Source organism: Zeus faber (genome assembly GCF_960531495.2).
Source record: "Zeus faber genome assembly, chromosome: 2".
NCBI classification, from domain to species: domain Eukaryota; kingdom Metazoa; phylum Chordata; class Actinopteri; order Zeiformes; family Zeidae; genus Zeus; species Zeus faber.
This window is the reverse complement of record NC_137189.1, coordinates 16,057,213-16,075,933: the sequence shown is the minus strand read 5'-3', so window position 1 is coordinate 16,075,933 and position 18,721 is coordinate 16,057,213. Positions and strand designations below refer to the sequence as shown.

The 18,721-nt window shown below is 43.8% G+C and overlaps 1 protein-coding gene across 2 annotated transcripts in view; it reads right to left on the bottom strand.

Moving 5' to 3' along the window:
* The window catches only part of wasf1 (WASP family member 1), a 56,938-nt gene that overhangs the window by 11,743 nt on the left and 26,474 nt on the right, over window positions 1-18,721 (bottom strand). For both annotated transcript variants that reach the window (XM_080021109.1, XM_080021110.1), the window contains exons 3-5: window positions 17,054-17,188; window positions 6,139-6,292; window positions 2,118-2,235 (exon numbers count right to left, since the gene is read on the bottom strand). In XM_080021109.1, coding sequence (XP_079877235.1) covers window positions 2,118-2,235; window positions 6,139-6,292; window positions 17,054-17,188 — 407 coding nt within the window. The remainder of the gene's footprint in view (window positions 1-2,117; window positions 2,236-6,138; window positions 6,293-17,053; window positions 17,189-18,721) is intronic.

The window sequence follows — 18,721 nt, the reverse complement described above, 5'->3', positions numbered from 1 at the left end:
TAATGAGATTAACACACAGGAGGTTGATCTGCCTGCCTTCCGCCCTGCGCTGCTTTCCATTCATCACTAGCTACTAATGTGTATGTGTGTTAGGGCTGCAGGAGCGAAATTTGAATATTAAAAAAAAATATATACACTTTTTGAATGACACACACACACACACACCCCCACACCCCCCCCCCCCCCCCCCCCCACCCCCCACCCACCCACCCCACCCACCCACCCACACACCCACACACCCACACACACACACACACACACACACACACACACACGTGTGCGTGGTTAGGGATATTTGCGTTTCAGATATTGGAAATCTGGGTGGATGGATTGGGATTGGGTTGATTCAGAGAGACCTTCAGAACATGAATGACAGGCAGACACACACTTTTTAAACACAATGTAGGATGGCGTTGGTTGGTGTATGAAGTGGATGTGGCCACGCTGAGGGTTTACTGGCATCATCTTATGTTTGACTGATGATGCACACACAGAGCAAAAACTCTTAAACTCTCTGCTCTGTTTTGGGTCCTGATCTTACCACAGACCCCTCCCACCCTCTGTGGTGGCAACTCAAACCAACAAAACATGTGTAAGTAATTATACTAATCCAACTTGGTTTCCCCAGTATTTCTTCAAGAGCTCTTTTCTCTGGGTCTGTCTGGCTTCCAGCGTGCTGGAAGGAGGAGGAAATGAACAGGGCTTTTATATGATCTGAGCCCACTCTGGGTCTTCATTTAGGATGGCATCGCTGTGAGCTCCAAGTAATTACGCTTGTATCGACATGAAATGGATGAGGTCCGTCTCCACCAGTGATTCCCTATCTGGAGTGTCCTGAGGTGGAAGATGCAATACGTTTCTTAATAGTCAATTATTGGTTCAGATACCCACATGAGTATTTTAAATGGTAACAACAGCCATTACTATGCCCTTAAAAAAAAGGTTAGGAACCCCTGGTCTACACTATGACATTGGAGTCATTGTTCCAAGTCCTATACTGACTGAAATTTGGTTTTACAACATAACTGACTTGAATTGAACCTGCAAGGAACTGAGGACACTTTAAGAAGCCTTAACTAATGGCTCTAATATTTCTCACAGTGACTCACCTTCCAGCACTCAACTTTTCACTTTAAAGTATTACACACACACACACACACACACACACACACACACACACACACACACACACACACACACACACACACACACACACACACACACACACACACACACACACACACACACACACACACACACACCCCAAAACCGTTAAAAACCCCCAACCCAGTAAAATTATATAGCCCTCAATCGTGGGAAACCTCAGTGGGAAATGCTGTTCCTCATTGGCTCATAGGGTTCCCGCAGCGGGAGTTGCTGCCCCACTGCTTGGAGGGGGTCGAGCATTGGACTCACCCTGCTTCCCACACATGGATCCACAAGTTGGAGCTGATTAGAATACCGCCGAGACCCCTGGTGCTCGGGGTTGGAGACCTCCAGGTTCAGGAGGATTGGCGGAAGGCGGGTACTCTGAGGATGTGTTTGAGCTCTTGCTTTTGATTTAGTGGCTGTGTAAAAACACTAGGTATACAACAAGCAATGCTAGTGAGATTGTTTGATCTCAGAACTTCCTCGTAAGGCTCTGTGCGTGTGTGTGAGAGTGTGCACGTTTGCATTGGAGCCAAACAGGCAATTGAAAAGGCTTCCTGTGAGATGAGGGAGCACGGGGAGAACAGATGCTCCCTTTAATTCGATTTAACAACCAGTCAACAGAGAACAGAGAATGTTGACTAGAGGAAGAGTTGATTACTCTGTGTGCATGCCATGGTTAATTCATGTTCGAGCCCGAACTAGAAGACACCATGCCTAAATATTAGGGCAACAAATGTACTTCTCATTTTGAGTCTCACCCGAGCAGGAGCGATAGATCGATGGATCCATTGCCAAGGTGAACGCGTTCCTATTGTGCGAGATCAAACTGCGTCTATTCTGCTCCTTCACCCTGCTGCACTACACCGACAGTGAACAGATGAGGCTTCAAAAACACTCCTCCAATCAGAAGAGCGAGATAAGTAAGTGGCAGGAGCGGTGGCCAATGGGAGAGTGTGCAGCCTTACCTTCTGTTTCCTCCTCTCCTTCCTCTTGTCCTCTGTGTCCTGGAGCATTTTCTCTCTCCACAGGTCAAAGAAGTAGGAGGGGTTGGTGTAGAACTTGAGCCCTTCCTTCCCATCGTCCCTATGGAGTGGGAACAGGAACAAGGAAAAGTAAATATTGACGTTTGAGGCTCAAAAATCCAGAATTTGCCAAGCTGTTTTTTTTTTGTTTTTGTTTTTTTTTTATTCTATCAAATGGCTGTTAATGCTGTAAACATAATATCTTCACTTTGAGGCTGTATTAAGCACAAAAAAAAAAAAGGTTTGGTTATATTAGATGTTCTTTACCCAAAACTAATTTTGTCCTTCAGCCATTTGAGCCATACGATGGAGTTCTGAGCTGCTTGCCGAGGTTTTATAGCAGGGGGAGAATAGGCAGTTAGCGGAAAAGCACATGTAGACTGGAGAGATGATTCTCAGGGCAATCCTCACATTATAGGGAGACTTCTGATTCAATTTCATGAGCAGAAATATCGCTTCATGTCTTCAATAGAATGACAACTTGAAAAAAGTCCCCTCCAATGGACATAAGCACTATGAAGAAAAAAAAAAAGATTTTTTCTGAATTGAAATATTTATTGTATTGTATTGTATTGTATTTATTGTAATACAGGAGTAACAAGGCTGTATGCTGGCAGATCCATAAGGCTGCTTTGGTGTCTGATGACCGGCAGTGGCTTGTGTTTGACTTCCCATAAAAAAAAATTATAAGTGCATGGGAGACATGACAGTCTTACATCTCTGTTTACCACATGTCGTGAATCAAAGCTAATGCCCTTCATCACCATCCACTCCCTCTCAACCCCCATCCTCTCCATCTTCCTCTCCCTCAGTGGAATTGATAAAATGGGATGGCACTTGGTGGTCTCTCCTGAACTAGCGCCATGGCGATAAAAGTAAAGGGGGGGGGCATAACAGGGGATAGCTATCTCTTAAAAGTGACAAGGAAATTGATTATAGGACAAAAATATCCTCATATCCTGCCCAGATATGTCCTTTAACCTCCTTATAAGTGGCATAAGTCTTGTAAATGGCCACATCAATATCTTTTACCATTTTCACACCAAAATCGGCGACTGACATCCAATTTCCAGGAGAAATGCTGTTTTTTTCTGTTGTCACGAACACGTCTCACATGGTGCCAGTGTGATTGGGAACAAAACAGTTGAGGAGACCGCAACTTAAACAAACAACGACATAAAACTGTAGAACTTGGCGAAAAAATGTTATTTTTTGAGCTGTTCAAAACAATCGGATCGTTGATGAACGACCTAACGCTACAGTAGAAGCAGCATGGAGTATCCATGCCGCCAGTGCGGGGAGCAGGGACTGGCTTGGGGCGATGCCAGAGTGACTCGGATCCCCACACTCAAAACATTTCATGGTCCCCCATGCAGAAAAAAATTCAATAACTTCTGAGTTTGATTTTGGATTCTAAATGGGATATCAAATGATGGAATGATAGACAGATATTCCTATCTTTTAACAAGCCAACGTCCGGAACTTCAACAGGCGTTGCATCGCCCAGGTAAATGGACCTAAATTAGCGGCTCAACCCGGGTGTCCTGTTCACATCAGAGCCGATCTGAGGAGGATTAAAACCTCTGATAATGAAATGATGAACGGTGTTACAGGGTTATTGGCGCAGTGGGAAAGGAGTATTTCTGTCTGTTTCTTTATCAACCTCATTTATTATTTACTGAAAAATTTACATGAGCACGATAAGTGACGGCTTAAACTCGGCAGCCTTTGTGCCATCTGAAATTATAATTGGGTTAAACTGAGTGTGTTTTTGTTTTCGGCAGAATCCAGTCGTACGTAGTGTGTTTCAGATCAAACACAGACACTGCTTTGGCTTTATTCATGCATTGCTCAAACAAAAATGCCTCACAAATTTAATCACACTGTTATCCTTAATATAAGTCATGCTAATAAGACCTCAGCGTGCCATGACCACGAGCTGGACGGGAAAAGATGAAATAGAAAGTCTTTAAAAAAAAGTGAAGAGAAGTTTAATGATATGCATCACAACACAGGAAAAAGGATCCTGATAGAGTAGGAATCGTGGGTACAGTAGATGGAGAGGCTGTGTAAGTGTGTGTGTGTGTGTGTCTGTGTGTGTGTGTGTGTGTGTGTGTGTGTGTGTGTTACTGATGGGAAGTGTTTTGTTTTTGTGTTAATAATTATGCATGATATTCCCTCTGTGTATGTAAATGGGGGGTGTCCGCACGTATGTCTGTATTAATTTTTGTATGAGAGCGAGAGCGAGAGCAGCTGTGTTCAGGGTAGGTCTGAAAAAGTCACAGCCCAAGGAGGTTTTCCAGACAACCTCCTGTTGGGATGCAAAGCAAGAGAGGAGAAAAGGGACAGGAGAGGAAGAGAGGGCAGGAGAGGAGAAGTGATGATAGAGAAGGAAAGAGGGAGGGAGGGAGGGAGGAGAGAGAACTGAGGAAAATAGGAACAGTCTGAAAGCAGTGCCAGCAGCTTGGCTAGCCATTCAGCGATTATTAGCCAATCACTCCTATGCCGTCCATGCCAGGTGTCTGCATGCGAGGCTTGATTCTTTAAATAAAGGGGACGCTAAGGAACACAAACTTCTCATTTGGGGCCCTGGGCTGCGACCTGCCCATTTAGAACATATTCTGTAGCTATCCAATGAATTACATAATAACACCACATATTGTTGTAACTTGCCAAAATGTAACATGTCTGACCTTTATTATGTAGTAACACCCACATTTTGTAATAAACATCTGGGACTCAATATGTAATAAGTTTTGCCGTCTGTGTGGGCTTTCCAGTGAAAGTTTGTGTTTATGTTTAAGTGTGACACAGAAATGAATGAAGACAGCATTTGATGTGTTAAATTATTGCATAGCTATCATAAATAGTTGTGACCCTGCAATACCAATACCACATTATGTAATAGGTTATTTCAAAATGCAAATGTTATGAAGTAATGACAAAATGGCCCTAGAAGGCTTATACAGAAATGCCAGTGTTATTACCAAAAGGACAAATGTATTACATTTTGACATGTTATCATAAAATGCCGCACAAAAAAATTACGGTGTAATTACATAATAGAAGTCAAATGTATTACATTTTGACACTGTACATTGACGTTAATTACAAAATGCGTTCCCTAGTAAAGGACGGGGTAGTTCTGTTGTTCCAGCTTACACTGTACGTTTTTGTTCCATATCTTGGGCTGCTTTCAATCATCCATTTCAAAGTGGTCTCAGTTCAAGGCTGATGTGTGGCATTAGGCGAGCGCGGAACAGGGCTTCTGTGGCCAACTTCCTGTTCCTGAGCCGAAAGGTTGACCGGCAGACGCACACACTTGCCTCTCTGCTGTGTCTGGTCAGTGTCAAGGCCCGGATTAAGCAGGTTCCCACTCTCAAACAGGCTCTAAAAGGCCACATTGAACACTTGCAACAGCCTGCCTCAAAAAACAACAACAAAAAACCAAAAAAAAAAAACCACAGGGCTTATGAAGGATAATGACCTGTACAAGCGATCACTAGCACACACAGACTCTCATGAATGCAGGACCCTAAGTATTTCCAAGCAGCTGGGTCGTGCCAACACTATCACAGTGAGATAGGTCTTGTGGTGGTGTTAGATGTCAGGGGAAATAAAGAGAGTTGGGAGGGAGAGTTTGCGGGTACAGAGGGGCGAAGAGGCAGAGTTTTTCATGGCTTATTTATCTACAGCTGGCTCGTTCCATCGCTCAGCTCCCCGCAGCTGCTCTGTGGAGGGAACTAACAGGCCTGAAGAGGAGGCCAAACACATCAAAGTCGATGCACTAAACAAACTACACAACAGGACCTGGGTTTTGCGGAAACAAACAAGCACACATTGTCATCTTAAAGAGCTAAAAACAAAAATAATAATAATAATAATAAATAGTGAAGGAAACAATTAAGAACGGTGCCATTATAACCAGAACGTATAGTGTGGTGTTTTGAATTCCGTATCAAACCTGTAGGGGGTGAGGATGTTGAGGGGGGGAGGCTGCTCGCAGGTCTCGAAGGTCTCCTGCAGCGGGACGGGCAGCGTGTCGCGGTCAAACAGCTGCTGGTCCTGGATGGTGGAGCTCCTGAACGCCTTTCTCATGGTGATGTCCTGGAGAGACACTGGGAGAAGGGAAGAGAGGGTAAGTATGAGAAGTACCAGTATGGCTTGGGCGATATAAAGACGTCAAATGAATACTTTTTTGCAATTGATAAATGGAAAGATACTTGGAAAGATCACTATTGGTGCTCCTATGAGATATTTACACTCAAGAAATATTTGAGAAACAATCATTAACAATATGGGTATTATGACCAGGCAGGTAGACTCATTGCTTAGAAATAAATGCTTTCTAGAAATATGAGGAAATTGCATTACTATTGTAATGCAGCCTTTAAGAGAAGGATATATCTGTCAGATAAAGAAAAAAAGAGATGGGAATGGGCATGTACACCCTGAATTGACACCATCATAATCATTAGGTGCCAGTTGGAGAAATATTGCAATTCTGTCATTATTCCAATTCACTTAGAAGTGTGTCCTATATTAAATGCATTTTATATTTTTTAATACTTCTGTATTCAAATATATTGTGTTTTGTATTTCCTTTTAACTCCAGACTATGGTAAACTATTAAATCAATCTTCCACAGAGAATGAACACACCATGTGTCAGACAATGTGCGTCATAAGTACAGTGACTCAGTCCTTCCAAATTGTGTTTAAAGCAAAAACATTACAAGGGAGGGATACATTAGGCAGCAAGTGACGGTCAGTTCTTGAAGTTGATGTGTTGGAAGCAGGAAAAATGGGCAAGCGTAAGGATCGAAGTGACTTTGACAAGGGTCACATTGTGATGGCTAGACGACTGGATATAAATTCCGGAGTAAGTGTGGTGATACTAAATGAATGATAGGTCAATCAATTTTCCTCACTTTTGCAAAGTGTGCGATTCACAAAGAAAAAACAAGCAGAAAAAGAGAAAAGAAACACACACATACGTCTGTCTAAAAGCTTGCAGGGGATGAAAGCTTGCTGTCCCCACCCGTGATAAACACAGTAATTGACATTAAGCAGCATTTGAAATCAATGTTACTGCTCAAACCAGCGCAACAAGCTTCACGCAGAATCTCACCCACGTAAAAAGGTTGCTACGATTAACCCTCGCAGGGCAATTCCACATTTAAAGCAGATTCGCTCATGAAGCCCACACTGGGCTGAGCTGAGCTGAGATCATTTGTCAGCGGCAGTGGGAGTAGTTGTCCCTTCAAACAGAAACATTCGACATTTGAAGAAGGCAGAAAAGTAGCGGAAGAAAATCAATGTGTGCACTGCTGTAGCACTCAGGAAAAAAGAAAGGGGGGGGCCTTCGGAGATTGCTGAGAGGGAGGAGGAGAAACAGCCAGACGTTTGCCAACACTCAATCTGGCAGGGGCAAGTAGAACAGGCAGTAATTGGGAAAGCAGTTTGCAATCACATCTGAATATGCATCAAGGCATTACAAGTGGCTATACCATGTTCCCGCCCAGGGGAAGAAAGAAAAAGGACACTTGTTTCCTGATGTTTTGGTTACAGATAGTGTCTTGTCTTGCCCCCCCCCCCCGTCTGTATTGTGACATCATAGCATTGTGGCGGTAATTAGTAGACTTAGTAGCACAATCTATTAAGCTCGCTGCATAGCCACGTATGGCTCCACTTTATGAGGGCAGAAGAGAGGAATATAATTTGGCATATAGATGAAGCACTTTTATTAACCCCAATACATCACTGGGAGACACCGGCTCGAAAATGTTACTCTCAAGGGCTGAAGAACATCTTGACATCTTGTGCAGTTGACCCAAGCTTAAGTAAGTCCTGCTCCGTGGCAGTGATCTGTGGAGTGTATTTTCTGTGGATATTGGTAGGGGGTGGGGGGACAGATGCAGCAGTTTCATATCAGAATAATGAACAGTCAGATACATACACGTACAAACACACGTGTGTAGTGGTGTTATTCATACTTGCTAATACTAATAGATGTGACTCACATTGGCCAGTTATTGGTTGATTCTATTGGACAGCACCTATAAATAAAATGCAGAGTCCTCCCCAAAGCGGATGTGAGTAGTGCATGGCAACATATCAAGCTGATCAATACGTTTTCTGATGAGCAATTAAAAAGAAAATGAGTGAGTTCTCTGCACACTCTCTGCACTGCACCTAAAACTGTGACCTCATGTGGCTTTTGGAATTTGTGGTTTGGTTCATTCGCAGTCACAGTGGAGAAGGAAAAGGAAGAAGAAAGAAGTAGAAACAGTCTTTATTCATCACGCAACACACCACACTACAACACGGAAAATTATATATATGTCACATTTGTCAAAAAGATGGAGACAAATGGAGACCAGTTCTGTCAGCTGTTTTCGACTCAAATTAGACATTTACAGGTACACCAGCGTTGCAAACTCCCCCCTCCTTTCACAGTGAAAATCCAGCTACAAAGTTCAGCCTCAGACAGCGTTGTATGAGCTGAAATAACCTGCAGCCCGAGAAACTGCAGTGTTTGACGTGAGACCACATCACAAACGCTGGAAATTCCTCTGCGGAGATGCCCCAGACCAGAGACAGACAGGTATTTCTATCGATAGAGTAAATGCAAATATTATGATGGCGGGGAAAAAGGGGGGGCGAGAAAAACAACTGTCAAAGAATAAGAGGTGAATAGAAGAAAACAGCAAAGAACGATAAACGTCCAGTCGAAATAAGTGACAAGAACAAATAGAAAGGATGGCTGGAAGCTCACACTGGAAACGGCTGGATAGGGAAGAACGGCAGAGGCATAGAGGCGGTGAGAGCGGAATCTCGAGGACGACCAAAGGGGGGATTAGACTCCATGGTCTTCTCTCAGACAGTTGATGACATATGGGTGAAAACCTAGTTGTTGTTTTTTTGTCTTTTTTTTATAGACAGGCGTACAAGTACTGGTACGTCGGCACGTCCATGCGGGTTCCCAGTCACCACACCAGTGTCCGTCAATACTGTCTGGTCAATACAGATAAACACAGAAGACTTCCCAAACAACCTGCCTCCAGGTGTCGCTCTGTCTTGTCTCACTGGCTTTGTTTTCAGTGCCTGTAGTCATTCATCTCCTACAGCTTACAATAATGTTGGGCTGAAACACATCATACCATGGTGTATTAAGAACAGCCTGCTTGCAGCTGCTTTGTAATTTACTCTCTTGTTTGCAGCGACAAAAGCAGGGCAGACACTTTGTGATAAAAATAACGAATCCAGAGGCCTTGTTCTCCCAACTTATTTTACAGAGCAGATGACCGGAGTAGATTTCTATAAATAGATTTTTAAAAATCGCCAGCGCCAGACCATGCCGCCGGCCAACAGGTCGGTTTACTGGGTTATTTAGGCAACAGCCGGGACAATTGATATTTTGGGAGGGTAGAGGGCTGTCAGATGTTGTGAGACATGGACGTAAGAGCAACAGAAAGAGACAGGGGCAGTCTGTGTCAGGACGCATACGATGCAGAGTCTCCAAAAAGCTCCGCAACACCCACAGATTTCAGAGACTCAGTTGAGCTATCGGGTCCGAATGTGCAAAACACACACACACACACACACACACACACACACACACACACACACACACACACACACACACACACACACACACACACACACACACACCAAAATGGCACTTATTGGGCTATATTACTAATTACAGAAAGTTAGCTAATTAGCAGTGCGTGTTGAGCAGCAGCGGGTAATGCACCATCCTCCATGTTGGTGTTCTTTATCAGCCAGTGAATGGAAGATGACTTCCTTTTTCTTCCTCCTCCTCTCTGCCTCTCTCAGATAGCATCTAGCATCTAGCTAATATGATAGCATCTAGCTAATATGATAGCATCTAGCTAATATAGCCTTAAGTGAGGCAAAGTGCTTCTTGGCCGTCACACACACCCACACACACACGCACGCACACACGCACCCACGCACACACGCACACACGCACACACAGTCGTTCTCTCTCCTTTAAGCCGCGTTTCTACCACAGGAACCTTCCCCAGGAACTAGGAACCTTAGGAGGTGTGTTTCCACTGCAGGAACCAGGGTCTTAATTTAGTTCCGGGGACAAAGCCCCAGGAACCAAAAAGGCCATGCTCACGGGGTAGTACTTTCAAAGGTCCAGGAACTTTGGGGGTGGGGCTTGCAGCGCTGAACATTTTTGATTGGTCGAGTACTCGCAGTTAAGTGTCAAAACAGCTGTCACTAATTTGCATAATCTTCAGGGGTCTTTAGACTGCGGTGGAAACGCAGAGAACAAGAGGCTGTAGGAACTTTTCAGTTCCTTGAAAAAAGTTCCTGGGACAAAAAGCTGCAGGTAGTTTGTGTGGCAACGCAGCTTTAGTCTTCTCTATTTCCGCTCCCTCTCTTCCAGCTCTGCAGCCACCAGCTGTGAGCTGCAGTCTGTGAGCATGCAGTGTTGGTCGAGTCTTCTCTTGTACAGTACTTCCACAGTCTAAATACTGCCCCATGTTTGTTTGTTTTGTACCCTCACTTTCTCTTCTCCCTCCTTCTGAATTCACACCATCCCCATCTGACTTTTCTTTTTGTGAGAGCTCGGGTCGTGTTTCTCCCCTAGGACCAGTCCTGGATGTTGTGAAATGCTTTCACTTTCCTTTTTCTCTCGGCCAGAAAGTCTGTAAGTCACTGGGATTGACAGCAGTAGGTCGGTTGGATGCGCGCGCACGTTTGTGTGTGTGTGTGTGTGTGTGTGTGTGTGTGTGTGTCCTCCCAGTCAACTTCATTCTCAAGAATGTGATAAGAGTCTAGAACACCAAGGCACAGCCTCAATGTAATATTAGTATGGCAGCCATGCAATGGAGGGGTTACACGACTGTGCTATATTCTGTTGCCGCGCACTGAGAAGTTTTAAAACTGTTCACCTTTGTTGTGTGTCGGTTACCTATAATTACAGTATGTGTGCACATCAGTTTTATTTTTCATTTACTTTGGATTTGCTGATTTGAGTGAGTACAGATTGTGCCGTGACCTTCCGCTGTAGACCCCAATGCCTATAGCCCTACTGCAACTTGCTGCGACAGCCATCTTGGACACATACTGCCCTTACACCAGACAACGTAAGAAGCCATTTCATTATTGGAGACAAACTTCCACCATCCGGACCATATCATGACAGTCTGATACAGTCTGTGTGACGTGCTCAAAGAGCCCAGTCAGAGCAGTCTGGGTTCAATCTGTGCCCAGTCCAATCGTCGACAAAATAATAAATGTGTTTAATAACTTTTAGCTTTTATTCCTGGCTGTGTTATTCTCAATCACAGGATTTGCAATCTCATTTTGCTAAGAGCCAGGCTCAGCCCACCCTACTGGTACAACGACTGACAGCCTGAAAAGATTTAAACAGGAAGGCGATAAATACGACAAATGATTGCTGGGAAGAAAACAAATCCTGTTTCAACCAGTTGATGCAGATACAGCATAATTCCCAGGCTTTGTCCGATTCCAAAGCATTTGCACCTTTTCCTTTATGAAACAAGTGCAACTAACAGTTCTTGGATGTGAGACAGCGTCCGATTTAAGTGGTCTAAGTGTCCTCTTCTGTCTGCATACTCAAGAAGAGGAGAGAGAAGAGAAAGGAGAATGAAGGAGGAGGGGAGGAAAAGAAGCATGACAAGTGAAGAGGAACATGGGCATCAAGGACGGGAGAGGAATCAAGCAGGAAGAAGAGAGCGAATGGGCAGGGAGGTTAATAAGGAGAGAAAATTCGAAAGTATGAAGCTCAACAACGCAAAATGGGAAGAAGTCTCTTTTTTGAGGGGATGAGCAGGAAAAACGACTTATAGAAAAGAGACTTATAGAAATACAGGGAAGGAGAGAGGCCGATGAGTAAATAAAAAAAAAAGATTTAGCACCTGGAGGGACTCTGGGTGGCTTTTGTGGCCTTCAATAATAGCCTGCAGCCAGCGTGGTGATATAATAGTGCCATTAAACACGGGATACAGGCCATTAGTTTGGCTGGCCCGAGTGATAGCAGCGAGAGCCCGACAGCACACAAATAGCAATTCACCTAAGATGGAGGGAGAGCAGAGATCATTCCAGGAGATGAGAGCGGGCTGGGGAGGATAACAAAGCAGGGGGAGGGGAGAGAGGAAAGATAGTGGTAGTGGTGGTGGTGGGGTGGGGCAAGGCCTAGAGGGCAAAAGGAAGGACAACACCCTTTAAAGGCTGTGTGTGTGTGTGTGTGTGTGTGTGTGTGTGTGTGTGTGTGTGTGTGTGTGTGTGTGTGTGTGTGTGTGTGTGTGTGTGTGTGTGTGTTTGTGTGTAAGATAAAGCACTTTTGACCTTGCAGCTGCCCCGTTGGTGACACTGCTTACATCTCTCTGCGGCCTCCTCGTTCGATCATATCTCTCCGTCATTCCGCTGGACGCCAATCACAGTGTCCCCGGTTGTGACCTTCTGCACGACAACTCATAAAACACAACTCGCTCTGCTGCTTTTTAAACCCAGAGCAGGAGCAGAACCGAGCAGAGTCTATTTAAATACTAGAAAAGGTAAACCAGAGACGGGTACTGAGTACTGGCTAGTTTTTTGTTTAAGTCGAGGTTTTATTATTTGACAAGGTTTGAATTAGTTTAAAAAGCGTTTCTCAATGAGGAAGCATAAAACACAAATTTCAAGGGTCCAATTTCAGATGCAGAGCCCATCGGCGAAGTCATAGAGTGAATAAATGAAGGGATGTAGATGTGATGATGCCTAGAGTCTCTGGAACTGTGTGATATTTGTGTGAACGGACAATCGGGGGAGCAATTGATTTCTAAAAAGAGCTACATGACAGTCTTTCATTAAGAACTGACTTAAATTGTCAAATCTGATCTCTCCATCTCCTCAACTATTATTATTATTTGTAATAAAATATCAAATATCAAAAGGAGTCCATCCGTCCATTTTAGTCACAAAGTTTAAAAAATGTATTAAATATCTCTGAGGGACATGCAATGTTTAACTGCATGTCCCTCATATTTAATACATTTTTTAAACTTTCCATTTGAATGGAACCGTGTTGTTGGGAACTTCCACGCGGAGTGATTTCCTTCCACAGAGGAGGAGTGAGGCAGGACTCCGTGGACTACAAGGTGACAGCCACCTTCCAATTTTTAGGATAAAGTAATAATCCACAACAAGAGTATCAGCTTGAATTAGTAATTCTGTGTGTCAGAACAACTCTGAAAACTTGCGTCACCATGTCACGCCAGCCGATGCTGGGTTCAAGGGAAACTCGTAAAATTGTAACTTGTCTTAGACGCAATGCGATGTAAAGACGAGCGACATCACAAACTGATGCTACGTTCCATGGGAACCCTGTAATTGGTGTCCATAATGGACACCGTGTATTGCTTTCTGCAGCTATATTTATTATTATTACGTTTTCTTCTTACACAGCAGCTATATTTATTATTATTACGTTTTCTTCTTACACAGCAATGATTTGGCCACCGGAATACAGTTCCCATTTATCTCTGGCTCTCCTTACAACCAAGCATGTTGCAGATTCAGAAAGTGATATGTATATATATATATATATATATATATATATATATATATATATATATATATGTATATATATATATATATATATATATATATATATATATATATATATATATATATATATATATATATATTTTTTTTTTTTCCCCCCCACCATTCCACAATTACACACAGTTGAAGCAGTACCAAACCCCCTGAACAGGCGTTTGGGGCCGTGGGTAGGTATGAAAGAGGTACCAGTCTCCATATTACAAGTCACTGTACCATCAAAATGATTTTGAAGCTGTTATTTTAAGCTAAAAAAGTTATACAGCATTCTTTAAATTCTACAGTTTTTCATTTAACAAGGGCAAGCTCCGCTTCTTTCAGCAGCGCAGCACCTAGATCATCTGTGGACAAGATCTCACTCCAGGCGAGTTGTTTGTACTTCTCTTTGCTATGATGTTTGAGACATTCATACTTTCTTGCCGGTATATGGACTTGTGTTTTGTTAGCTTCCTTGCAAACAAAAATTATGACCCGACAGCCCAGTGAATGATTTGGTTATTTTTTCTGGTCTATTGGTGAATATTAGATCAATCTGGGTTTGAGATGACGGGGTGATTCTAGTGGGGCCTTGGATTACTTGGCTGAGGTCAAACTGACTTGTTATGTCCTTAAGCTTTTTTGACTTCTCAGCCCAATTAATATTTATATCTTCATCCAAAAATAACTCTTTATTACTGTCAAGTTCTTTCATGGTTTCTCTTAGATGTTCATAAATCATGCAATTGGATGAGGTTGGTACCAACAATGGAGATACCAACAACAGTGAAGGACACGCGAAAAAAAAAGATGCTTCTTTCAAAAGAGTCCATGTATTCAACAGCACATGGTCAGTGCTCACCGTCATCCTACTCTGCCCCTTTGTCCTCTTATCGTCCTCTTGCTACAGCGGTGATGGATGGTGTGCTTCCAGCTAGCACTCATCCAGCCTTATCCCCCTTTCCTTCTATCATGTATGTATGTATGTATGTATGTATGTATGTATGTATACTCACATGAGACAGAGACAAATTGTGAGGGGGACGGCTAATGAAAGGTGGCATTTACAGGAAAAGAAACATGCAATAAAGACCTGCAATTGCCAATCTCTGTCGCATCTCTCTACTTGTACATTCATCTGGTGCCAGTTCTGTGTCTACCACGTTTTTCATCTTGTTGAAATGACTACTTAAGTACAAAGAGTTTGTGTCATTAGCAGAAGTTTATAGGCTCAGCATAACGGTGTGCTCAGAGAAAGGGTTGGGTGTGTCTTGCAACTACGCCCCTAGTTTCATAGAATAATAAATGGTGTGAAATAATAATGAGTAGAGTCTTATTGTACACATGCAAGAGAATATATGTGCAGCAAGCAGTTTTCTACTACCATAAATGTATCTTTGTTACAGAGGAACAGAGAAGCACTGTCTGAAGTAGATAAGACTCCTGCACCTGGTTTTCCTTAGCAATTAAAAGTTTCTGTGGAGACATGGGAGTGTGATACGACCTTCGAGCTTATCTCTATACACAGACGGGAGGATAGAAATGCAGACATAGCATGATGTTCCCATAATTCCGTATGTGGGCATAAAAAATGAACAAAAACATATATTGGTTATATAAGCATGATTATTGGTTATACTGTATAAGTGAGAGTAAATAAAAGGCACACTAAATTGCACATTTGAGCAATGAAGTAGCAAGGCAAATGCAAGAGAAAAATACAAAACTGATGGAATACATTACAGCTGCACCACATGGGAAAATTTATTTAGCGCTTATTATAATCATTATAGTGGCAGATGCACTACAATGCATAATTTTATCAGATTTTTATTTATTTTTTTAACTCCGATGGGAAAATGAATGTGGCTTCACAGATACTGCAGTCTTTTACAGTCTGCTTTTTTAGTGCAGCACCAAATATTCCACACCTATTCCTCTGACCCCATACATCCTTTGATTGCTACAGCACTGATCCCTATGCACTGTGTTTAGGCTGCAGGGAATGCAGTCAGACTACTGTAAATTATTAGTAGATATAAAGCAAAGAAACCGGTTTTAACCAAACACACACACGCACACTTATATTTAAAAGCTGATCTTTACATTGCAATATTTGCAGTATTGAATTTGGCATTTCCGGTAGTTCCCCCTGTGTGTCGGTGTTTAGCGATGAGTCAAGAGTGTGGCTATGGCCGTGTGTCCGGGGAAGAGAGAGAAAGTGCGCATTACCCTCCGATGTGTGCAGGGTAGTAATCCAAGTCCCTACAGTCTGAGATATATGGAATTTAATAGCCGAGACAGAGCTGTAGTACGCTGGCCCTGAGCACCACAGACCTCCGCCGGAACCTCACACCACATCATTTCATTAGCGTGGCTACTGCATGTGGATAAGGGCAGGGAGGAAGCACTGAGTGGAGAAGGAGTTTAAGAGAGGGAAGGAGAGGAAGAGAGAAGACAGGAGGAAGCAGAGAAGGGAGCAGGAACAGAAGGATCGGGGAGGGCAGCACGTTACATAAATGGGTTCATACAGTTGAAGGAGGAGGAGGGAAAAGGATGAGAAAAGCAATCCCAGGGGTGAGGAGGGCAGGAGTTAACCTGCAGAGGCCAAAATGCTTTTGGGGAGCAAAATAAAACTTCGATGAGTCTGTTAACGTACAGTTTACTAACTTTCCTGTTCCCTCTTGAACGCTCAAACTACACAGCTCTGTTCTGCGCTTGTAGCCGTGGAAAAAGTTCAGAGCATGGTGAGTGTTCAAAAGTCTACTTGTCGGTTACAAAAGGGCATCGGGAGTAGCATTGTGCAGTGGCGTAAACACACCACTGGCCGGTGGGGAATGGATTCGGCACCGTGGAGCATGGTATTGCCTCACTGTGCACTCACCGCAACAAGCGGCACCTTTTAAGCTCCTCCCTCACCCTACTGCTCTCTCCTGCTCCATCTTTTCTCCACCTCTGTCCGTCTCATTATCGCCATCCTTTTTATTAGTCCTTGCGACAGACAGGGATCCAATTCCCCGACAAAGAAAACCCGCTAGTGGCTAAAAGAGTTTCCAAGCAGAGCGAGTCTCTAGTGGGCTGGTTCTAATGGAGGCCTGAGTTTGTACTGCTGGGGGTTGACAGATGATACCGTTTCCAAGCTGCCTGCTCCAATAATAATGGTCATTACCACATAAGTGGGCGTGAGATAAGAGGGCTGCATAGCACCCCCCCTCCACCCACATACTCACAGATAAATACAGAAAAGTGAGAAGTTACGGTAAGAGATGTTTGTGGGAGAGAGAGCGAGTTACTCACGTTCCTCCTCTTTTGGGTCCAGCTGCGTCACGCTGATGGAGAGGCGGTCGACTCTCTCCTGCAGGGAGTTGACCCGGAAGGAGAAGGAGTGGGCCTCATTGAAGAGCTCTCCAAACAGGTCCTCTGCATACTTACCTGCACGCGCACGCACACACACACACACACACACACACACACACACACACACACACACACACACACACACACACACACACACACACACACACACACACACACACACACACACACACACACACTTGTTGAACCGAGTGATGGAATGGAAATTCAATTATACCATTAAGTAATCTTTTGTGAAGATAAATAAAAAAATAAACACACAACCTTTCAATTTCTATGATAGAATTTTGGACATTTAAACACAGTGGTGTAGTGAAGGGTATATGCAGGTGTGGAAGATGAGGGGGCGTGGCTAAACCAGGGTCTGCGGGCTACAGCTACCGGCGCAGCTATTCTGTTCTGTTGGGAGAGTTTTCTTATGTGTTGTTTGTCTTGCAGTGAGGACGCGTGGTGCAGGAGACCCTGCCGACCACATTGTGACCCAAATGGGCTCCGATCAATTATGTAACACGTTATGTTCACGTTTTTGCCAGCAAGCCTTTTTGTTTGAGTGTTTTATAAAAAAAACTCCAGCCGTGTCGGCACCGCACTGCCACTCAGTCTCCGTCTCCCTGAACCAGTGTATGTGGATGGAACCGTCTGCAGCAGGTATACAGCGTTGAGTGGGCATTGCGTATACCCACTTCTAAATACCCTCTGATGTGCATCATTCCCTTAGTGCTGGGCGTGTCCGACAGTTTGACCGATGGTTGTGTCAAAGGGCGCAATGCGCAGTCTGTTCAAAGTGGAAAGGCATGGGGCTTCACATTATGAATAGAGGCTACGAATAATTTCTTACATACCGTAATTTCCGGACTATAAGCCGCTACTTTTTTCCCACGCTTTGAACCTCGCGGCTTAAACAATGACGTGGCTAATTTATGGATTTTTCCCACTTTCACGAGCTTCATGCCATCAGAAAACTGAGCAAAAAACACATTATGTGACGGTGCTCAGTTTTTTGGCGGCATGAAGCTTTCATTAGACCATTGAAATTGCCAACGGGTTAAGGTGAAACAATGTAAGTGTTTAGTTTACTGTTTAGATTAAATCGACTGCGCTCAAACTTCCCATCATTTACGGTAGTCATTTCGTCACCCTCATCATGGCAAAGACAGAAAGAAAGGCATATGATGCAGCTTTCAAGTTGAAGGCGATCGGAAAAGGAAATAGAGCTGCTGCACGGGAGCTTGGCCTTAATGAGTCGATGATACGACGTTGGAAACAGCAGCGTGAGGAACTGACTCAGTGCAAAAAGACAACAAAAGCTTTCAGAGGGAAGAAAAGCAGATGGCCCGCACTAGAAAACAAGCTCAAAGACTTGGTCAACACACAGAGAGCAGACGGCCGAGTTGTTTCAACTGTGCAGATCAGACTGAAAGCCAAAACAATCACCACCATAATGAAGTTTGAGGATTTTAGAGGTGGACCATCGTGGTGTCTGCCAGTGGGTCCTGACAGCGTGGAGCATTGTCAAAAAATCCACTATCATCCACGGGTTTCGAGAGGCTGGACTGATGTGTGTTGAAGAGGGCAGAATGAGCTCAGCGG